Genomic DNA, 24,431 nt, shown 5'->3' with positions numbered 1-24,431 from the left:
TGCAGGGGTTCAATGGGGTGCCAATCAAGTGGGCTATTTGTCCTGGGTGGTGAAAAGTTTCTTGAATATTGTTGTGCTCATATAGTATTTTATCTCATTCTGAATTGCGACTTTCACATGGTAAAAGGCTTTGAGAGGCAAAGGTGAGTTACTCACCACAGAATTCCTAGCTTCTCGACCTGCTGTTGTAGCTATGGTTCAATTCAGTTTCTGGTCAGTGGTTACCCAAGATGTTGATAGTGGGGGATTCAACTTCCTTTCTGTTATGTATGATTCTAACCAGTGGAAACTTTTCTTTCTGATTTCTATTGAGTCCACTTTTGCTCAGGCTCCTTGATGCCATATTTGGTCAAATGTTGCCTTCTCATCTGCACTATTTGCTACTCCTCAGATATTGAAGCAGACCCATGTTCAAATGCAACAAGACCAGGACAATATCCAGGCTTGAGCTGAACAGTGGCATGCTATATCACACCAGGCAATGACCATCTCAAATAAAAGAGCCCCTAACCATCACCCTTTGACATTCAATGGCATTACTATCACTGAATCCCCTAGAATCAACATCCTGAGGGCTTCCATTGACCACAACCTAACTGGACTCAACATATAAATACAGTGGCTACTGAAGTAATGAATACTGCAATAAGTAACTCACCTACAGACCATCCAAAATTGTCCACTATCTACAAGGCACAAGTCAGGATGGTGATAGAATCCTCCCCACTTGTCTAGATAAGTGCAACTTCAACAACAGTCAAGAAGCTTGACATCATCCAGCATTCTTTCATATTCTTCACAAGCAAAACAGAAGCACATTATTTCAGAATGTGGGAACCGGGAACTCTTGTCTCTCACAAAGCTGATGGTGGGCTAATTAAAAATGTCAAATGGAGAGCAATAGAGATTTGTTACAAATATTCAGTTAACTGTACAGAATTTGAGTATTGCAAAAAAAGGCAAATTTTGTGAAAGCTGTTCATTCTGGAATCATCAGGATAGGTTGCAAGAAAAACCAAAGTAAAGGGAAAGTAACACTTATACTTAAGAGAGAAGAATACCTCTAATTAATAGCGGCGTTTCCATGGACAATGCTTCAGTTAGTGATGACTGACAAAAGAGATACTTTCTTTAAGTTTTAAACCAGGCAATTTGACTTTGATTGATCAATCCCTGAGAAACAAATCAGAGAATGGATGTTAACTGTTTTGTTGAGTTGAAATACATCTTTTGTGCATGTACATTTTTTTCTGTCTGCTGTGAATAGTATCCAATCTATGAAAATATGTAGCATGCAAGTTTTTATTAGTTAAGAATACTCAGGGACTTGGAACTGAGGTGGCTAAGAAGTGTTGAGATATTAAGGCAAATAAGGCTTGAGCAGCTGAGTAATTTACTGCTATTCCTATGTTTCTGTCTCTTTTCATTGATACATATTTATTGATTTAATTTCAGGGCTTGAACCTGAAGAACTTGAAACTGGGAAAAGCACTTCTACTGAATCAATGTCATTACTACATCATCAATCAACTAAAGACATGACATCTCAAATGTTTAACAAGATCAATATATTACACATTCACATTCATCAAGTGGATGATGATAGGATAGAAGGCAGTGGAAACTTTGGCTTGTTTCCATCTTTTTCTGGACAACAAGCACCAACAGCAGGTACAGGAGAGGATGTGCCTCCATCACCCAGCTTTCTTATTGGCAAGAGCCGAATGGAATTTGATCCCCCATGTGAGACACCAAATGGAGAGGAAGCAAAGGGTGGCCAACTGGAAAGCGTATCACCTGCTCTAAGACCAATATCAGATATGGATATTATTCAAACACACGATGATAGTAAGCCTCATTTAATAACTGGAATTACTGGAACACAGGAACAAGAAATCACTATTGAGAGTATGGAAACTGTTTCTACTAGTAAAGAACCTGAAATTCTAGGCATTACAAAAGAAGCAACTAAAGTTCATTCTGGGGTAGAACTTGACAAAGACTGGATCATCTCTTCACTCACAGAGGATTATGCCCATTCAACCAGAGGCACTCAAGAGAAAGATGATGAGCTTTCAGCAATGGATCAGTTGAGAGACAAGCATCATTTGGCTGTTACAACTGCATCAAAGGAAACTGCTTCCCGAACAACTGAAGTAGAGGTCACAACAACAGATACAAAAACAGACGTCTTGCCAACAGAAGGGTCATCAGCAGAAATCATTGTTCCAACATTTAGAGCAGAAAAGAGATTGGAGTCCACTGAGAGTGAAGATAGCAAATCACTGGAAGTATTCAGCACTGAAAAAGAGGTTGAGAGTTCGAGTGAAGAACGTGAAATAATTAGCCGTGTAGATTCTGATGCTGTCAAAGAAGCAACAACAAAAACAGTTATTTTGAGAAAACCGGAAACAGGTTCTGATGTTTCAGAAAAAAGACCAAAACTAGAAACTGCAACTCTGACTGAAATGTATACAGGCACTTTGCCCATATCTACTCCAATTACAGTCACTGAGAGTATCAGTAGAGAAAGGATTAGCTCTGTGTCAGACGTTACGGTAACTATATCCAGTACCATTGGATCATTCCGAAGTGAGGGACGGCAGACTGATGATGTTACACCGGGAACTGACAGAGAGGTTGGAGTACTCACTCTGGCAACAATGAAACCAACCACAAGGATAGAAAAACTGACAGAGAAAACACACACTGAACTTACTGAAAAACCCAGAGAAACACTACCACAATTCACTCCATCTTTAGATGTTAAAAGCCCAAGTGAAGGAACATTAACCAGTAATGAACCAGTAAGGTCAGTTCCAGACCTTTCTGCTTTAGAAATGAGCAGCCATGTACTTGCAGTGACAAGCGAAACCAATCTGACAGCCATTCCAGCTACACAGGACGAGGAAGCTGGAATATCCACATCTGAATCACCGGAGACAAAAGCATTTGCAAAATTACATACAGAGCGAGCAGACAAACCTGCAGCAACCTCTCAGGTTCATCAGGAAGAACACGTTGATGAATCAGTTTCAGTGCCAACTCAAGCAGGGAATATCACACCAGCAATTAAAGAAATATCTCAAGAATCCATAACTGAAGCTTCAAAAGTGACAAAGGAAATTAAACAGCAGCCAGAAAAGGACGTTGAGCCAAGAGATAAATCTCCAGCAACTGAAAAAATCACAACAGGTCAGGGTTTACAGAAATCAACACAATTTGTGGATATGGAGAGTTCAGGTGAAGGAATAGAGAAGCAAGTTGTTGATGTTTCCAGGTTGACCAGCCATGTGGTTCCAGTGAAGATTAAGGCTGATTCATTCACAACAAAAGCAATAGATCTTCAATTTCCTCAAGTCACTGTAACACCAAGGATGGAAGAAAAGTCTCAGGAATCAACATCAGGAGCAATAAAAATAATCACAGAGATCAAAGAGATGCCGGGAGCAATAATGGAAACTTCTGAACAATCTCCTGCAATTGCTGAAACCACAGGAACGGAGAAAGATTCACAGAAACAAACTCCGTTCACAGATAGCGAGAGTTCTGGTGAAGGAGAAACAGTCAAAGTTTTTCCAGATGTTTATACTGTAGAAACCAGCACATATGTAGCTCCAGTGACAAGGACAATCTCAGTAGAGACAGAATCTGTTCATAAAGCTGTTACGGCTGGACGTGACAGAGAGGCTGGACTGACTGCATCAGGATCCCCAGAGACAAAGTCAGAAATAATAAAATTGTCAGTAAAAGTGGGTACAGACCGAGCAGACAAATCTTCAGCAACACCTCTGGTTGAGGAGAAACCTGCTGATGCATTGGTTTCAGCCATAACAAAAGAATTGGAGACGCCAGGTCTCCGTATCACTGTTACACCAGTAATCAAAGTAGTGCCTCAAGAAACCACAACCGAAACTACAGAAATGACAAAGGAAAGGAAACAGCAGCCAGAAAGGGGCATGGAGCCTGTCGATAAATCTCCAGCAACTGAGGAAATCACAACAACTGATCAGGATTTACAGAAGTCAACACAATTTGTGGAGAGTTCAGGAGAAGGAACAGAGAGGCAAGTTGTTGATGTTTCCACAATGATCAGCCATGTGGTTCCAGTGACAAGGAAAATGCATTCGGAAGGAGAATCTCTACACACTATTATGACAGCTACACATGAAAGAATAAAAGTGATCACAGAGATCAAAGAGATGCCGGGAGCAATAATGGAAACTTCTGAACAATCTCCTGCAATTGCTGAAACCACAGGAACTGAGAAAGATTCACAGAAACAAGCTCTGTTCACAGATAGCGAGAGTTCTGATGAAGGAGAAACAGTCAAAGTTTTTCCAGATGTTTATACTGTAGAAACAAGCACACATGTAGTTCCAGTGACAAGGGCAATCTCAGTAGAGACAGAATCTGTTCATACAGCTGTTACGACTGCACACGACAGAGAGGCTGGACTGACTGCATCACGATTACCAGAGACAAAGGCAGAAATGGTAAAATTGACAGTAAAAGTGGCGACGGAACGGACAGATAAATCTCCAGCAACACCTGTGGCTGGTGAGGAGGAAACTGCTGATACATTTGTTTCAGTCACACCAAGAGAATTGGAAACGCCAGGTTCCCGTATCACTGTTACACCAGTAATCAAAGTAGTGCCTCAAGAAACCACAACCGAAACTACAGAAGTGACAAAGGAAATGAAACAGCAGCCAGAAAGGGGCATGGAGTCTGTCGATAAATCTCCAGCAACTGAGGAAATCACAACAACTGATCAGGATTTACAGAAGTCAACACAATTTGTGGATATGGAGAGTTCAGGAGAAGGAACAGAGAGGCAAATTGTTGATGTTTCCACAATGATCAGCCATGTGGTTCCAGTGACAAGGAAAATGCCTTTCGAAGGAGAATCTCTACACACTGTCATGTCAGCTCCACATGAAAGAACGGCAGAAACACCCACATCTGGATTACTGGAGACAAAACCAGAAATGGGAACGCTGTTGGTAACAGTGCCTATACAGCGGACAGACAAACCTTCAGCTACAATTAAGGCTGAAGAGAAAGTAACTGTTGATACATTAGATTCATTCACAACAAAAGCAGTTCGATTTCCTCAAGTCACTGTAACACCAGGGATAGAAGAAAAGTCTCAGGAATCAACATCAGGAGCAATGAAAGTGATCACAGAGATCGAAGAGATGTCAGGATCAATAATGGAAACTTCTGAACAATCTCCTGCAATTGCTGAAACCACAGGAACTGAGAAAGATTCACAGAAACAAACTCCGTTCACAGATAGTGAGAGTTCTGGTGAAGGAGAAACAGTCAAAGTTTTTCCAGATGTTTACACTGCCGAAACCAGCACATATGTAGCTCCAGTGACAAGGACAATCTCAGTAGAGACAGAATCTGTTCATAAAGCTGTTACGGCTGGACGCGACGGAGAGGCTGGTCTGACTGCATCAGGATCCCCAGAGACAAAGTCAGAAATAATAAAATTGTCAGTAAAAGTGGGTACAGACCGAGCAGACAAATCTTCAGCAACACCTCTGGTTGAAGAGAAACCTGCTGATGCATTGGTTTCAGCCATAACAAAAGAATTTGAGACGCCAGGTCTCCGTATCACTGTTACACCAGTAATCAAAGTAGTGCCTCAAGAAACCACAACCGAAACTACAGAAATGACAAAGGAAAGGAAACAGCAGCCAGAAAGGGGCATGGAGCCTGTCGATAAATCTCCAGCAACTGAGGAAATCACAACAACTGATCAGGATTTACAGAAGTCAACACAATTTGTGGATATGGAGAGTTCAGGAGAAGAAATATTTATCATCAAAGAAACAGAGAAGCAAGCTGCTGATGTTTCCACAATGATCAGCCATGTGGTTCCAGTGACAAGGAAAATGCCTTTCGAAGGAGAATCTCTACACACTGTGATGTCAGCTCCACATGAAAGAACGGCAGAAACACCTACATCTGGATTACCGGAGACAAAACCAGAAATGGGAACGCTGTTGGTAACAGTGCCTATACAGCGGACAGACAAACCTTCAGCTACAATTAAGGCTGAAGAGAAAGTAACTGTTGATACATTAGATTCATTCACAACAAAAACAGTTCGATTTCCTCAAGTCACTGTAACACCAGGGATAGAAGAAAAGTCTCAGGAATCAACATCAGGAGCAATGAAAGTGATCACAGAGATCGAAGAGATGCCAGGATCAATTATGGAAACTTCTGAACAATCTCCTGCAATTGCTGAAACCACAGGAACTGAGAAAGATTCACAGAAACAAATTCCGTTCACAGATAGCGAGAGTTCTGGTGAAGGAGAAACAATCAAAGTTTTTCCAGATGTTTACACTGCCGAAACCAGCACATATGTAGCTCCAGTGACAAGGACAATCTCAGTAGAGACAGAATCTGTTCATACAGCTGTTACGGCTGGACGTGACAGAGAGGCTGGACTGACTGCATCACGATTACCAGAGACAAAGGCAGAAATGGCAGATTTAACAGGAAAAGTGGCGACAGAACGAACAGACAAATTTCCAGCAACACCTATGGTTGGTGAGGAGGAAACTACTGATTCATTAGTTTCAGTCACACCAAGAGAATTGGAAATGCCAGCTCTACATGTGTTTCTTGGAGCAGCAATTGAAGAAATGTCTCAAGGATTCACAACCAAAACTACAGATATAATCACTAAGACTGAAGTGTTGTCAGAAAAGGTAATCACTAAACCTTCTGAAAAAACTCCACAAATTGATGAAGCCACAGAAATTTCTGAAGATTCTCAAAAACAAATTCCATTCAAAGATGTAGAGGCTTCTGGTGAAGGATTCCTGACCATCAAAGTGCATGTGAGACCTGTTTCAGATGTTTTTGAAACAAGCAGCCACATAGTTCCAGTGACAAGCAAAACCACACTAGATTTGGACACTGTGCATACAGCTGTTACAGGTAAACATGATACAGATGTTGGGGTGTTCACATCTGGATTATCAGGGATAAAATCAGAAGCAGAAACCACCTTTGTAAAGGTGCATTCAGAACCAACTGAGGAAAGGTCTGAAAAACCTACATCTGAAGGAATATATGTGACCACAGTGACGGGAAAACTGCCAGGGAAAAAGTTGATGGAGCCTTCTGCAAAATACTCAGTGACTGAAAGCACCACAAAAATAGATAAGGATTTTCCAAAAGAAATACCAGTTGCAGATATAGAGGGTTCAGGTAAAGAAATGTTTGCCGTCAAAGAACCAGATAGTCCAGACTTTTCTACTTTGACCAGCCAAGTGGTTCCAGTGACGAGCAAAATATCTTTGGATGCAGAAACTCTCCACAGCAATATTACATTAACTCATGCTGGAGATGAGGAACTGACTACACCTTCATTACTGGAGACACATTCAGAAACGAGAAAGGTATTGGTACAATTATATACAGCGCTGGCAGACAGATCATCAGCAACACCTCTGATGAATGAGGGGGAAACTGGTGATACATTAGTTTCAGTCACAGTAAAAGAATTGGATACAGCAGTTCCCCATGTCACTGTTTCACCAGCAATTGAAGTAATGTCTCAAGAATCCACAACCAAAGCTACAAAAGTGATCAAGGAAATTGAACAGCAACCAGGAAAGGAAATGCAGCCTGTAGATAAATCTCCAGCAACTGAGAAAATCACAACAACAGATCAAGATTTGCAGAAATCAACACAATTTGTAGACATGGAGAGCTCTGGTGAAGAAATATTTATACTAAAAGAAACAGAGAAGGAGGTTGCTGATGTTTCCACAATGACCAGTCATGTGGTTCCAGTGACAAGGAAAATGCCTTTTGAAGGAGAATCTCTATACACTGTGATGTCAGCTCCACATGATAGAATGACAGAAACATCCACATCTAGATTATCGGAGACAAAATCAGAAATGGGAACATTATTGGTGACAGTACATACAGAAAGAGCAGACAAATCTTCAGCTACAGTTAAGGCTGAAGAGAAGGTAACTTTTGATACATTAGATTCATTCACAACAAAAGCAGTAGATGTGGGATTTCCCAAAGTCACTTTGACACCAGGAATTGAACCAAAGCCTCAAGAACCCACATCAGAGGCAATAAAAATGATGACAGACATCAAAGGACTGCCAGAACTGATTATGAAACCTTCTGAACAATCTCCAGCAATCGATGAAACCACTGGAACAGAGAAAGATTCACAGAAACAAACTCCATTCACAGATATAGAAAGCTCGGGTGAAGGATTATTAACCATCAAAGCAGCAAGCAGAACTGTTCCAGATGTTATAGAAATGAGCAGTCATGTAGTTCCAGTTACAAGCAAAATCTCATTAGATGTCAAAGCCATACACACAGCTGCTACAGATGGTACAGATGTTGGAGTGTTCACATCTGGATTCCCAAGGACAAAGTCAGAAGCAGAAACACTCTTTGTAGAAGTACATTCACAACCAACTGAGGAAAGGTCTCAAGAATCTACATTTGAAGGAATATATGTGACCTCAGTGACGGGAAAATTGCCAGGGAAAAGGTTGATGGAGCCTTCTGAAAAATACTCCGTGATTGAAAACACCACAAAAATAGATAAGGATTTGCCAAAACAAACACCAGTTGCAGATATAGAGGGTTCAGGTGAAGAAATGTTTATCATCAAAAGACCAGACAGTCCAGATGTTTTTACTTTGACCAGCCATGTGGGTCCACTGACGAGCAAAATACCTTTAGATGTGGAAATTCTCCACACCAATGTTACCGCAACTCATGCTGGAGATGAGGAACTGACTACATCTTCTTTACTGGAAACACAATCAGAGATGGGAGAGGTACATACACAACTAGTAGTAAAATCTTCAACAGCACTTCTGGTTGATGGAGAGGAAGCTACTAAGACTGTTACTTCAGTCCCAACAGTGAATGTGGGTTCTCACCGTGTCACTGTTACACCAGGAATTGAAGAAAGGTCTCAGGAATTCACACCAAAAGCAATAAAAGTGATCACAGAGAAAAAGGAACTGCCAGAAACAGTAATGGAAACTTCTGAAAAATCTCCTGCAATTGAAGAAACCACAGGAACAGATTCACAGAAACAAACTCTGTTCACAGATAGCGAGAGTTCTGGTGAAGGAGAAACAGTCAAAGTTTTTCCAGATGTTTACACTGCTGAAACAAGCACACATGTAGCTTCAGTGACAAGGACAATCTCAGTGGAGACAGAATCTGTTCATACAGCTGTTACGGCTGGACATGACAGAGAGGCTGGACTGACTGTATCACAACTCCCAGAGACAAAGGCAGAAATAGTAGATTTACCAGGAAAAGTGGCGACGGAACGAACAGACAAATCTCCAGCAACACCTGTGGTTGGTGAGGAGGAAACTGCTGATACATTCGTTTCAGTCACACCAAGAGAATTGGAAACGCCAGGTCTCCGTATCACTGTTACCTCAGCAATCGAAGTAATGTCTCAGGAAACTACAACTGAAGCTACAAAAGTGATGAAGGAAATGAAACAGCAGCCAGAAAGGGACGTGGAGCCTGAAGATAAACCTCCAGCAACTGAGGAAATCACAACAACTGATCAGGATTTGCAGAAATCAACACAATTTTTGGATGTGGAGAGTTCAGGTGAAGAAATATTGACCATTAAAGGAACTGAGAGGCAATTTGCTGAATTAGATCTGCCAGCTCCACATGTGTCTGTTATACCAGCAATCAAAGAAATGTCTGAAGAATCCACAACCGAAGCTACAGATATAATCACTAAGACTGAAGTGCTGTCAGAAAAGGTAATCACTAAACCTTCTGAAACTTTTCCAGAAATTGATGAAGTCACAGAAATTGCTGAAGATTCTCAAAAAGAAACTCCATTTAAAGACATAGAGGCTTCTGGTGAAGGATTCCTGACCATCAAGCTACATGTGAGACCTGTCCCAGATGTTTTTGAAACAAGCAGCCACATAGTTCCAGTGACAAGCAAGACCTCACTAGATACAGAAGCTGTGAGTACTGCTGTTACAGATGCTAGGGTGTTCACATCTGGATTACCAAGCATAAAATCAGAAGCAGAAACCGCCTTTGTAAAGGTGCATTCAGAACTAACTGAGGAAAGGTCTGAAGAACCTACATCTGAAGGAATATATGTGACTGCAGCGACGGGAAAACTGCCAGGGAAAAAGTTGATGGAGCCTTCTGCAAAATATTCAGTGATTGAAAGCACCACAAAAATAGATAAGGATTTGCAAAAACAAATGTCAGTTGCAAATATAGAGGGTTCAGGTGAAGAAATGTTTGCCATCAAAGAACCAGATAGTTCAGACTTTTCTACTTTGACCAGCCAAGTGGTTCCAATGACGAGCAACATATCTTTAGATGTGAAAACTCTCCACAGCAACATTACATCAACTCATGCTGGAGATATAGAACTGTCCACTTCTTCTTTACTGGAAACAGAGAGCTCTGGTGAAGGATTACTTAGCATCAAAGACACAGTTAGCCATGTTCCAGTTCTTTCTTCTTCTGAACTAAGTAGCCAAAAAACTCCAGTGGCAAGTCAAATCCCACTAGATTCACATCCTCTTCAGACAACTGTTACAGTCAGACATGATGGCGAGCCTGGACTGACCACATCTGGATCACCCATGCCTGGATCTGAAACAGAAAAAATATTTCTCCAAGTGCTTATGGATGTGACAGACAAATCTCCTGAAGCAGCCTGGGTTGATGAGAACGTGGATAAACTATTGTCAGTCCCAACAAAAAGAATGGATGTGAGCATTCCCCATGTCACTGTTGCGCCAGCAATTGAAGAACTGTCTCAACGTGCCAGAACAGAAGCAACAAAGGTGATCACTACGATTGAAGAGCTGCCAGTGAAGGATATTGAGCCTTCAGATAAATCTCCAGCTACTGAGAAAAGCACAAAAGCAGAAGAAGATTTACAGACACAAATGCCATTTGAAGGTTTCGAAGGTTCTGGTGAAAGATTATTTAACCTCACACAGGAAGTTACAGATGTTTCCACTTCAGGAACACGCAGCCATGGAGTCCCAGTGACTAGCAAAACATCACTGGATGAGGAAGCTCGTTATACAGCTGTCACTGCTGGCCATGAGGCAGAAGTTGGAATATCTACATCTGATTTACCTGAGATAGAGTCAGAAACACAAAAAACTTTGGTTAAAATATTTACTGAAGCATCAGACAAATCTCCAGCAATAACTGTGGTTGACAAGGAGCAAACTTTTGACACACTATTTTCAGTCTCAACAAATGCTCCCCGTGTCAGAGTTACACCCGCATTTGAACAAAAGTCTGAAGAATTTACATCAGATTCAACAAAATCCATCACTGGAATGTATAGTTTGCCTGGAAAAGTGATTACAAAACCTTCAGGGACCTCTGCAGCAATTGAAGAAACCACAGAAATGATGAAAGTTTACCACAAGCAGACTCCTCTTTCAGATGAAGAACGTTCTGGTGAAGAAGTTGAACAAGAACATATTTCGGTATCAGTTCATCCTGGTGTTGGAGATAGCAGTGAAAGTGAAGAAGACTCAACTGAGAGAACAAGTGCTGGCACAATGCAAAGCAGAGAAGAAACTGTGGAAGTTGGCTTCCACACAACAATTTCATTACATGAGCAGGAAAGTTCTGTTGAAATTATCCACAGTAAGGAATCACAACAAGAAGGGGAAATTCAGTCCGTTACTGTGGCTGCACATCAGGAGAAAACTGACATGTCCACACTCAAAGGACGAGAGAAAATTGAGGTTACTGGTAAACCACAATCAAAACCATCTGTCGAATATCTTAGGCCTTCATCAACTCCCAGGGAACCATTCATATTTACTACTGAAGCAAGCAAACAAACAGTATCTTCTTTTACAGGAGAAGAAAGTTCTGGTGAATTAACAACGGTGCAGTTTGACAAAGAGTTTTCACCAACCTCTGCCCTGATCAGTGAAGAGTTTTCAGCAAAAGAACCAGAAGTGTTTGCCAGTAGCGTACATGTAAAAGAAGCCTCACACGTAACTACCCCAACTCTTGTTCCAACAGAGAGAGTAATGGATAAATTTCAACCAAAGTCAGTTGATAGGACAAGAATCCAAACAAGTGATGAAATGAATTATACACAACAAATAATTCCTAGTACTGCCAGGAGTGAAGAGGATCATAAAAAAATTGAAGCATTGTTAAAAACAGTTAAAGCAGAGCTGAAAGAAATCCAAGAGGGAACTATAAAACCTGATGACAAGACAGTAAAAACCATAGACATTGTTTGGGACTGGGGAGATGACCAATTATCTGAAGATAAAATTACAGATAGTTCTCTAGCACCTCAAAACATTAGTGTAATTTACGTGAATGGTAAAGAAAATGGCATTAGTATTATAGAAGAACAGAAATTTGGAGCCACTACAGTGTCAGACTTTATAATTGATATTGACAAAAAATTAGAAGATGCAAAAGGAGAAATTGAAAGTATAAACGTGGATAAACCTGATAAGGTGTCTCCAACTCATTTGCCAACTCATAACACTACAAAGCTATTGGAAATTATCCAAACTGAGGAACTAGAGCACGTTGTCACTTATGCGTTGAGTGATATTGAGACAGATATTGTTGGATCCGGAGATCTGCCTTCATCTTTATTACCGGTAACACCTGAGCCAAGCGTTATCAGGAGCACAGCTGCCACAACTGTTTCCTTGGATAAAATTGAGAAAGATGTGTCTGAACCACAGATAAAAAAGGATATGTCGCAAGTATTTAAGACTACAATTTTACCTCAACATGTACCAGTTTCACCCACTGAAGGCATAAGGAAAACTGTGTCAAAAATAATTTCAGTTGAAGAAGATGGTGACATACACACATCCACTGCACAGACTCCTTTCAAGTATGTAGACAGTCCAAGTACACTTTCAGAAAAATCAGTTACATATCAAATAGTCAATGATTCAAAGGCCCATGTCAGTGAAGGAGATATTCATACTATGACAGAACATAAGGACATTGAAAGTTCAACTGCATCCAGTTTACTACAAGAGGAATTCTCTGGGGATGATTTCGTAAGTACTGACGATAGAACATTTACCCATTTATTGGATAAGGCTGCCCAAACACAGACTTCATCTCAACTTGGCTTTGATATTACGAACACAGTAAGTTCATCAACAAAAGCAACTTCTGTGTATTCTGCTGAAGAACAAGCTCTAACTGTAACAGAGCTGCGTACAGAACATGTATCTACTAATAACTTTACTTCCTCTTCTGTAGAAGAAGGTATATCAGTAGAATTGCCAGACAAGAAGCATGGTGAAGAATTGGTGATGGTTGTGACAATGGAACCAACCACACAGCAAATTAAAATGGAAGAACTCGAAAGTTTGCCTTCAGCATCGACCTTTGACAATGTTTCTACAAAAGAAGAAATTGGAGCAAGTCAGATTATTATGCAACCAACTATTAGTCAGCAAGAACTTTCACATGCAATGGACAAGAGGACTGAGGAGACTGTGACAAATGCAACGTCTTTGTTAGATTTGAGTTCAAGATTACAGTCAGTAGGAAGTTCTGCCACAGCCTCAATGCCCATCAAAATATTTGGAAAAGAATCACCTGTGCCACCAACAGCCACTTCCCCAAGTACAGTGGGTGAAATTCCTTTATATGATATTTACATACATGCTACAGAACACATTCCAGGATCTATGTTGCCACCAGATGTAGACACCGCTATACCTGTAGAAGGAGATGCATCACCAGCACAGGATAATTATGTCGAAATTTCTAAAGAAACGTCAGTCAGTGCGACATCTTTATGGCCATCGACAGAGCAAAAGGATACTGAAAAGGATATTAAAGAATCTATTAAAGTTACAACAATTTCATCCTCTTTACATGAGAACACTTCACAGCAGCTGGATCTATTAGTGAAGCAAGATCTCAAGGATACAACACTTCAGACACATTCAAAAATAAGTGAATTCAGGACTCTTCCTTCAATACCTGCCTCCCCTTCTGTAGAACAGTCTCTAACAGATGGCACTGACATTCACACAGATGTTCCTCCTCTGTCACATCTTGACCGATCAGAAGATAGGAGATCAACACAAACGCCTCAACTATTGATAAAGAGTACTGATGATTCTGGTAAAATTATTTTTCATTTGGTACAAACTGATAACAAAACTGCTGAAACCACCCTGGTGTCGACAGCTCGCTCGAAGACCACCTCTGAAATTGAATCTTGGGACCATAGTAAAACGGGTGAACCAATGATTACTGGTGTGCCAGAGGACGGTGAGACTGTTCATGTTCCAGGTATGAAATGTCTGTCAGATTATTTTTTCCCCCAGAATTTTAAAGTCAGTTAGTGATGCAAAGAAAAATACAACGTTAGGAATATTTGGTGTAAAAATCATGTTATTTTTGGTAACTTAATATTCTCAAATTGCTTGAAATTACATTTTCTGCATGAACGTTCCTGGGCAGAGTCCTTGCCATCAAGAAATGAATGGAAAATGGGAATTCTACCTATACTTTTTTGAGAAGTGATCCCAGCAGGCCAATCTGAGCATTGAAAGCGAGCGTGCATTCAAACTCTTATTCCATTCAATGGAGAAATTTTAGTTTCTGTTTGGAAGGCTTTGCCAAATGAAATACTTAGTAAAATGCAAGGTAAAATTGATTTCAGTCCACGTAGGAACACCTAATATAGCTTAGGCATGACGTTGATGGAAATTGTACAGAGGCCTTATAAATTAGGTTTAGTGGCATCTGTGCAGTACGAAACCTTAAGATTAGATTACTTACAGTGTGGAAACAGGCCCTTTGGCCCAACAAGTCCACACCGATCCTCCAAAGAGCAAACCACCCAGACCCATTCCCTACTTTTACCCCCTTCACCTAACACTACGGGCAATTTAGCATGGCCAATTCACCTGACCTGCACATCTTTGGACTGTGGGAGGAAACTGGAGCACCCGGAGGAAACCCACGCAGACACAGGGAGAATGTGCAAACTCCACACAGTTGCCCGTGGCGGGAATTGAACCTGGGTCCCTGGCACTGTGAGGCAGCAGTGCTAACCACTGAGCCACCGTGCCGCCCTAAGTCCAATCAATATGTTAACTCTGGTTTTCTCTCCTAAGAAGTTGCCATACCTGCTGAGATTTTTAAAAATATTTTCTGTTTTTATTTCCAATCTCTAACATTCACAATACTTTGCTCTTATTAATTAGAGTTGTCTTGTAGGAATAGTAGTTTAGCCAAGCTTTTTAGTGGTTTGCTTGTGAGGCCTAAATTAGCTTTGAATTGACTCACATTAAATGATATAAACGCTATTAACTACTGACCAACCAAGCAGGTAACTTAGGTTTCAGCAACGAAAAGAAAAATCTGGAAATGTTCAAGAAGCATGTGTGGAGCAAATAGTCAGTCAACATTTGGATAGAAATATAGAAAACCAGTACAAGAGTAGGCCATTTGACCCTTTGAGCCTGCACCACCATTCAATACCACCATGGCTGATCGGGCAATCTCAGTATCTCCCTATACCCCTTGATCTCTTTAGCTGCAAGGGCTACATCCAGCTCCCTCTTGAATATATCTCACGAGCTGGCCCCAACAGCTTCCTGCAAGAGTGAATTCCAGAGTTTCACAACTCTCCGAGTGAAGAAATTCTTCCTCCTCTCAGTCCTGAAAGGCTTACCCCTTATTCTTAGACTGTGACTCCTAGTTCTGGACTTGCCCAACATCAGGAACATTCTTCCAACATCAGGAACATTCTTCCCACATCTAGCCTGTTCAGTCCCATCAGGAATTTTTATGTTTCAAATATAAGATTCTCCCTTAGGATTGCAGGACATTATGAAGGAACAACATTTAAAATGTAACAAAACAAATTTAAGCTGGGAGGGAAGAGAGAAAAGAAGCAGGTGTGCAGGAATTTTTTGGGATAATGTATTATTCTGAGGTGAAGAGGGGTGATTTAGTTCCCTTGTTTTTAGCCTACTCAGTTGACTGCCAACAAACATTTATGTTCTTTTTAGTCTGTGTCTATACCTCTCTCTCTGTTGTGGTGAAAAACAACCACTCTCAGTTAGTGTGGTTGATTCAAGCAAAGATATTAGTATATGCAAGGGAACATCTCATCTTGGTTAACCAAAGAACTTCTCAGAAGAATAGAATTATCAGCATGTATTTATCATTCTCAAACTCATGCAGGCCCATTTTATCTCAATATTTAGACCTTGGGTTTGTTAGTTTCCATGGTAACTCAGTTGCCTTGTCTGGATTTTTAATTCCCCTCATCTCCTTCCTTTGTGTTGCAATATGTGTTATTGTATATTGTGACAATTTAGAATCGAATGGGAACTGCAGAACTCATTTTTAGGCATCATGCACTTTCTTTTTAACCCTACTATTAATACTAATAACACTATTTCTAGAACTTCTCACATTGCTACTTTACTCCCTAATGGAAAAGAGATTACCCAAAGTCTAGTCTGCCTATTAGGCACCAAATACAATATTTTCTTAAGTGAAATAAAGAGAAATTCATAAAGACACAGTATCAAGCACATATGCAGACAGCTACAAACTTAAAAGTGGATAGAGTCCATCAGGAGAGGAAGATAAAAGGAATATATGGTCTAAACTTTAGGGTATCCTTCAGGTGTAAAATTTTAACTTGGGACCACAGTCACATGATTGGTATCTGGAATCCTCAAGGTTAATGAATATTTCAATTCATCTTTTGAGTTTTTGGGTGTTCTAATGTTTCCTTTAATCAGTTCTGACAGGGGACATGTATCATTCTTTAGAATTAGAGACCAATCCATGAATGTATCACCCTTGCTTCTTCCTTAATGTTGCCAAATCCTCCCATCCAATGCTTACCTACCTGGATCTGGGGCTCATTGGAGCCTTCATTCTCGCAATGGTTGCAGTTTAGCAGGAGGCTGGAAGAACACAGCAAGCCAGGCAGCATCAGGAGGTGGAGAAGTCAGTGTTTCGAATATAACCCTTCGTCAGGAATGGCATTGGGGGTAGGGGAAGGCTAGGAGTTCCCCCTACCCCGACCCTCATTCCTGAAGACGAGTTATACCTGAAACGTTGACTTCTCCATCTCTTAATACTGCCTTGTTTACTGCGTTCTTCCAGCCTCTTGTCCACATTGGATTCCAGCATCTGCATTTTGTTTTTGTCTCTAACTGGTTGCAGTCCTTGCAGTATTCATTGTGGAATTCTGGCACTGTTGGGGTTCTGAAACTATTAACCAGTCAGATTGACCAGAAAACTCCAGAGGGTGGGACTGACTCCCATTGAGGGATGGAGGTCTGACTCTTCAATATTTGAGCTGGCCTACATGTGTCATGGAACCTCCTGACCAATACACAATGTATTACTGGTACATGCTTCCAATTAAACCTGTTGGACTATAACCTGGTGGTGTGATTTTTAACATTGTATACTCCTGTCCAACACCAGCATCTCCAAATCATAATTGCAGATCAGTTAACAGGTTCATTGCACCAAGAAATGTATTATCTTCAGATCTTGCTATTTGTTTTACACCACTCTGCCAATTACTTCACATAAACTTGTCTCTTTCTCAACCTTCTTGTTCTAAGAACCTACTGTTTTAGCACATGAATAGCTTGATAAATTCACTGCAGAATGTTAAAATCCAGTAATTAAGATACCATGTACCTGATTGTCAATTGCTAATACAATGCTCATCGACTCTTTGGCCCAAAATTGTGGAGTCATTCCTTCAGGTGGGAGATTTGGTTTATCTTTCCCTCTTTTTGTATTTTTCTCTATAACCAATTTAATTCTCATTTCTCCTCCTTCTCAGACATATAGCTTTTCCCTCTGAATCCTTAATCCTCATTGGTTAAGGAAATTGATTGATTGAGTCCCATATGTCATAAGACCAGAAGACCGTAAGACACAGGAGCAGAAATTAGGCCATTCAGCCCATCAACTTATCATGGCTGATAAGTTTCTCAACACCATTCTCGTGCTTATTCCCTGTAACCCTTGATCCCCTTGTTACTCAAGAACCTATCCATCTCTGTCTTAAGTATACTCAATGACCTGGCCTCCACAGCCTCCTGTGGCAATGAATTCCATAGATTCACCACTCTGGCTGAAAAAGTTTCTCCTTATCTCCCTTAGCGCATGGTTACGGAACTGACAATTCTGCTTTTGCAAGCTGTTGGTTCAAACCACCGGGGTGCTCTGACAAATGATCAGTTGTCAGATTTTTTTTGATTAGTTATGTTCATCTAACAGCTTTCAAATATTTGTACTCTTACATGAAGGAAATACTTCACAAAGCTCTAAAATAAATCAATGCACCTCTTTGCAGATTTTGTTTTCTTTCAGTCATTTTCTTACTTAATCGTTTGTTCTTCTCAAATGTATTTTCTTTGACTTATGCTCAAAATGTCTGACTAATGATTTCTAAGGAGAGAACTTATATGTCATTAGCAAGATTACAATGTTAACGTTCGGCAACTTGCCCCTAAAATCACTCTTCTCCAAAACTGAACTTTCTGCTTGTGCTGTGGCTGTGCACTTGACATTCTGCTTGAACTTGCAACTATTTTCTATCTGCTATTAAGAATGAACCATATATGCAAAAGAAAAAGAGTCACTGAATAAGATTTTTGATTATCACCTTCTCTGAAGTTTTGGCAATAATACAAAACACTTTGCAAAGACGTTAACCCTTTTGTGACAGGTTGGCTGAAGGTTTTTATTACAGAACCTGGTTGTCCTCCTCAATGAAAAACAAAATGTGGGATTGATTTGCAGAAGTGGTATTCCAATTTTAAGCATTTGAAATTAAGCAACTATCTTTTAAAAACATCAATGAACTGAATTCCATTCAGTAAATACCATTAAATTTAATAATGGTATATGGCTGTAATTATTCATATTGTGATTTTTCTTCTCTTTATCTGCAAAAAGGAAATATACCCAGCTAAGGAAGTAACCATGCTTGTGTGTTCTTTATGCTTTCAGTTCTCATAGCACAGGTTAACCCATGTGAAGAATTCCCCTGCCAAAATGGAGGCAGTTGTTACCCACGAGAAACAAGTTATATTTGTACCTGTTTGCCAGGATTCACTGGGGAGCACTGTGAACTAGGTAAGGGCAGGACACTCCGCAATGTTTCAGTGATATACAATGCTTAGTTTTCATTGGAAATGATATATATTCATTATTAGAATGCTAAGATTATAAGAATTTTATGTTTTAATCAGAGGTGATACCCACAAGTAATGCAGCAATCCAATTCTGTTTCCATCATGACACGGAAATTGCATTTCATGCACACTGTGTTAATGTAATCTGAAGTACACTCTAGTTACTAGTATTACCGGGTCTGATGCAGATATAAAATGGAAGTCACAAACCTTGACTGTGGGAAACAATTCAATATACTGTATCAGAGAAAAAACAAATCTGCTCCAAGCATATGCAAATCTTTTGTTCATAAATTCAGAATTCAGTCTCCCAACTAGTAATCTTATCTCACTGACATAGCAACAATCTTCACAAATGCACTCCACGTATTTAGGCGAGATGTTATCCTCTGTTTATACACAAATTCTGGTGAATCACTGATGGATGAGGGTAAGGTATCAGCCTGTGCTAAATTCCATAAGCTTTCCACTAACTGCTATCAATAAAAGCAATGTCAGTCATTGAGTAAGTCCTTCCACATATTCAGATGACACATCAATGACCCAGTGATTCCAGATCTCACCTTTTCCATCCTTTTTGCCATAACAGGGCAGGATACAGGAATGACAGGGCATTTCTGATGTCTCCAGGCATGGAAGAAACGATTTAAGAAAGTCCACAGGGAATAAAGTGCATCTTTACTCACCCAGGAACTTTAGCCAGCCTCTTATACTTCCCCAGGGACAACAAATCTCCTTGTTGTAGTAAACCAAAACTGTAGCCCAAAACCGTTTAGTCTTTCAGAATGAATTTAATACTGAGAGTCCAATTGAATTTCATCATTGAATCATAGAATTACTCATAATTAGGCAGAGGAATTGACTGCCTTTAGGTGAGCTTCTTGTGATTTGCTGAAGAAAGAGGCAGCTTGTCTGGAGCAAACATAAAGGACAGGCTGCATGCTTTTCATTCAGAGGTGTACTAGTGCCATCCTCTGGTAAAATTAAGAATAGCATATTTAAGTTACTACCACTGGAGGAAGTAATGCATTAAGGGAATATTAAAGCAGATATAATAGGGCAGAGAACATTCCCATATTGCCACATCAAAGATTTGATATATGCAAAAGTATTGATACATTTTGGATGCTTTTTGACATTAGTTCATTTTACAAGGATTGGGAATACACATTTAAGGTTATGTGTGTGAGATGAAGGGGAAGGACAGTCAGGAAGAGCTTTTTTCATGTAGTAAGTGGTAATGACCTGGAACTCATTGCCTATGAGGGTGGTAGAAGTGGGAATGATGGATGATTTCCAAAGGAAATGGGGTGGACAATGGAGAGTACTGAAACTCTCGGGCTAAAGGATTCAGAGGGGAATGGACTGAGTGAGAAAGATTAGATTCCACTGATCCTGAATGATCTCTTTCTGTGCCATAGTGATTCTAAGACTCTTTATCATAGATTTTCATAGAGGAGGTTGGGAGGTCAAGTCAGAAGCATTCCCAAGTCAGGAGATCTGTCAACTTAAAGGGTACCACATTCTCATTCAAGGAAGATGGTGAGGCCAGCAGGTGGGATGTCTACCACTTTTTACTGGAACATTAACCCAGATTTAGATTAGAATAGATTAAATTAGATTCCCTACAGTGTGGAAACAGGCCCTTGAGCCCAACAAGTCCACACCGACTCTCAGAAGAGTAACCCACCCAGACACATTTCCCTCTGACTAATGCGCCTAACATTATGGGCAATTTAGCATGGTCAATTCACCTGGACTGCACATCTTTGGACTGAGGAGCACCTGGAGAAAACCCACGCAGACGCGGGGAGAACGCGCAAACTCCACACAGACAGTCACCCAAGGCTGGGTCAAACCTGGGTCCCTGACGCTGTGAGACAGCAGTGCTAACCACTGATTTAATGATCAACATCAGGCCCTCACACCCTCACCTCCATCCACTCTATACATGCCCCTTATTTACCATGCTATCGCATGCTAGATGGGATAGTCATTATGTGCCTAAGACATCCATTTAATACTGATCCATTTTACAATCTTTTTATCTGCAAAATATCCACTTGAAGCCTTGGTTACCTGGAAGGATTGTTTCTAATCGTTTGAATTTAATTATTTATGTATTTGCTTTGAGTTTCAGATTTGCCCCAAGTACATCTGACAGCTCAAGCTTTTTCATGTTAAGTTGTGGCAGTATTTTTTGAAATATTTTAAGTGCCACTGTTTGTTTAGATAAAGACACAGGAAGAGCCAGTAAAGTTCTGAGCAGTAATACCATCCTGATTAATTAGGGATGCTTTCAGCTTTTAGGAAATTGGTCTAAACTTTCAAAGAAGCCACTTCCTGGTTCTGCTTTTGAAGATGCCAATTCACATGGTCCGGTTTGCTGGCTGCTTTAGTTCTGGTGCACACAAGATACAGCAATAATGAAAGCAATTCTTGGTTTAATTAATCACTAACCACTTATATCTCACACAGATATAGATGAATGTCAATCCAACCCTTGCCGTAATGGAGCCACATGTATTGACGGTGCCAACTGCTTCACTTGTATCTGCTTACCAAGCTATGGTGGTGCTTTGTGTGAACAAGGTAAGCCTAAAGATGTATTAATTATGAAAGCTCATTGTTTGAAGTGTTGAAGTGAACAATTCATCACATATTTCAAGTAAACCCATTATCCCTTTACCATAATGGGATGATGATGATTAGAAACAATATCGTAATGATGGGCATACGGCAAACAACTTTTAAAAAGCAATTTATTCTTCATGTTTTTGACACAAATTGCAACATCTTGCTTAAGCATTTGGTAAACTGGCAAAAGCCAGATGCTTTGCAATGAAGAATATAGTGAACTCAGTGGTTAGCACTGCTGCCTCACAGCACCAAGGATTATGTTCGATTCCAGCCTCAGGTGACTATCTGTGTGGAGTTTGCACATTCTCCCTGTGTCTGCGTGGGTTTCCTCCTACAGTCCAAAGATGTGTAGCCTTGGTGGATTGGGCATGGGAAATAAGGGTTACAGGGATACCACAGAGGGGTGGGTTTAGGTGAGATGCTCTTCGGAGGATGAGTGTGAACTTGAGCTGAACGATTTGCTTCTGCATGACAGGGATTGTATGAATATAAGAATATGCCACTTTAAAGCCTATGGTAGGTAGACATTCTGAAATCAACATCGTAATTGTCTGTTACATAGAGCCTGATTTCTGACCCTTCAAGTTTCTAATTTGTTCATGGGATGTGGATTCACTGGCAAAGCTAACATTCATTGGCAATGTTGTGCTAAGCTACCTTATTAAACAAGTGCAGTCAGTAGCAGGAAGCTACACCCATCATGCTGTTAGGAAAAGAGTTGCAGGAATTTGACCCACCAAGATTAACAAAATGACAATGTAGTTCCCAGTCAGGATGACATGTGGCTTGGAGGGAAACTTGCAGGTAGTGTACTCCCATATATCTGTTTCCTAGTCCCTGTAGATGGTGAGGGTTGTAGAATTGGATGGCGTTTTCAAAGAAGTCTTGATGAGTTGCTACAGTGCACTGTTTCAATTGTGTCTACTGTTGCCTCTGGTGCTCTGTTGTTGGGAGAAATGTTGAAGGTTGCTGCTTTGTTTTAGATGGTGTCAAACTACTTGAGTTTTGTCAGTGCTGCACATTCCAAGCAATGTTTTTTATTTTCTAATGGGAAGTGGACATCGCTGGCTGGCCAGCATTCATTGCCCACCCCAGATGCCTTTGAGAAGATAGTGGTGAGCTGCCTTCTTGAACTGCTTCAGTCCATGTGATGTAGGTGGACTCACAATGCCATTAGGGAGGGAAAATGGGCAGTATTCCATCAGACTAACTCTTGACTTGTGCCTTGTAGATGAGGACAGAATGCCTAGCCTCTGACTGCTCTTGTAGACACTGTATGTATATGAATGTTATACTGGAAAAGCACAGCAGGTCAGGCAGCATCTGAGGAGCAGGAGGATTGATGTTTCGGGCAAAAACACTTCATTAGGAAACTCATGCTCCTTGGATGCTGCCTGACCATGGTCAGGGCTCTTTGATGTCACACTTGATCCAATGCTGCCTTGATATCATTCTTGCCTCACCTCTTGAGTTCAGCTCAGTCTGAGAGTCAGTGAGCTGATTAATCATTTGCAAGTGCTGTTTGATTGTACAGTCCGCACCTCCTCCTGTTTCTTTGCTTATGATCTAGAGTCCACTGTTTGGCCAGTAATTACCAGGGTGTGGACAGGTGGCAATGTTTTAGCAGCTTGATTAGAGGTAGAGTTAGTTCTGGAGCACAAGTTTTTAGTACAATTGCCAAATTGTTGTCAGTGCCCATAGATGTTCCAGTCTCCAGTGTCTTCAGCCATTTCCTGATAATTTGTGAATGAAATTGATTGAAGACTGGCATCTGTGATGCTGAGGAGCTCAGGAGGAGGCTGAGGTGAATCATCCACTCAACACTTCTGGCTGAAGAAGAATGCAAATATTTCACCCTCATCACTTGCAGTTGCATACTAGGCTTCCTCATCATTGAGGGTGGAGCTAATGCTGGAGCTTCCATCTCCTGTTAGTTGATTAATTGTCTACTACAATTCATGACTAAATATGGTCGAACTGCAAAGCTTAGAATTGATCTATTGGCCTTGGGCTTGTTTAGCTCTGTCTGTCACTTGCTGCTTATGTTTGGCATACAGATAGTCCTGTATAGTGGCTTCCAAAGGTTGACATCTCAGTTTTAGGTATACCTTCTGCTTTTGGTATGCCCTCCTGCACTGTTTCTTATTGGGTTTAGAAGCATGGCAATTAGAATGCCACACCCCCTACTTTATGATGGAGTCATAGAGTCATGCAGCACAGAATCAGACCTTTGAGTCCAAACATGCCCAACATAACTCCAAACTAAACTAGTCTCAACTGACTGCTCTTGGCCTGTATCTCTCCAATCCTTTCCTATTCATGTCCTTATCCAAATGTCTTTTAAATGTTGTAATTGTGCATACATCCCACTTCCTCAGGACGTTCACTCCACTTGCGAATCACCCTATGTATAAAATATGTGTCCCTCATGTCCTTTTATAAACCTCACTCTTTTCACCTTAAAAATGTGCGCCCCTATCCTCAGGAAAAGACACTTACCATCAACCCTACCTATACCCCTCATGATTTTATCAA

At 40.6% G+C, this 24,431-nt stretch overlaps 1 protein-coding gene across 2 annotated transcripts in view; it reads left to right on the top strand.

Moving 5' to 3' along the window:
* LOC122556227 (uncharacterized) overlaps nucleotides 1–24,431 on the top strand; it is a 197,022-nt gene that overhangs the window by 133,847 nt on the left and 38,744 nt on the right. For both annotated transcript variants that reach the window (XM_087999688.1, XM_043702808.2), the window contains exons 9-11: nucleotides 1,456–14,355; nucleotides 19,072–19,197; nucleotides 21,735–21,848. In XM_087999688.1, coding sequence (XP_087855814.1) covers nucleotides 1,456–14,355; nucleotides 19,072–19,197; nucleotides 21,735–21,848 — 13,140 coding nt within the window. The remainder of the gene's footprint in view (nucleotides 1–1,455; nucleotides 14,356–19,071; nucleotides 19,198–21,734; nucleotides 21,849–24,431) is intronic.

The sequence above is a fragment of the Chiloscyllium plagiosum genome, unplaced genomic scaffold, assembly GCF_037043375.1.
Source record: "Chiloscyllium plagiosum isolate Xiang-an unplaced genomic scaffold, Cpla_swu_hap1 HiC_scaffold_2, whole genome shotgun sequence".
Classification (NCBI taxonomy): domain Eukaryota; kingdom Metazoa; phylum Chordata; class Chondrichthyes; order Orectolobiformes; family Hemiscylliidae; genus Chiloscyllium; species Chiloscyllium plagiosum.
Note: the sequence above shows the minus strand (reverse complement) of the source record. Positions and strands in the feature narration are given on the sequence as shown.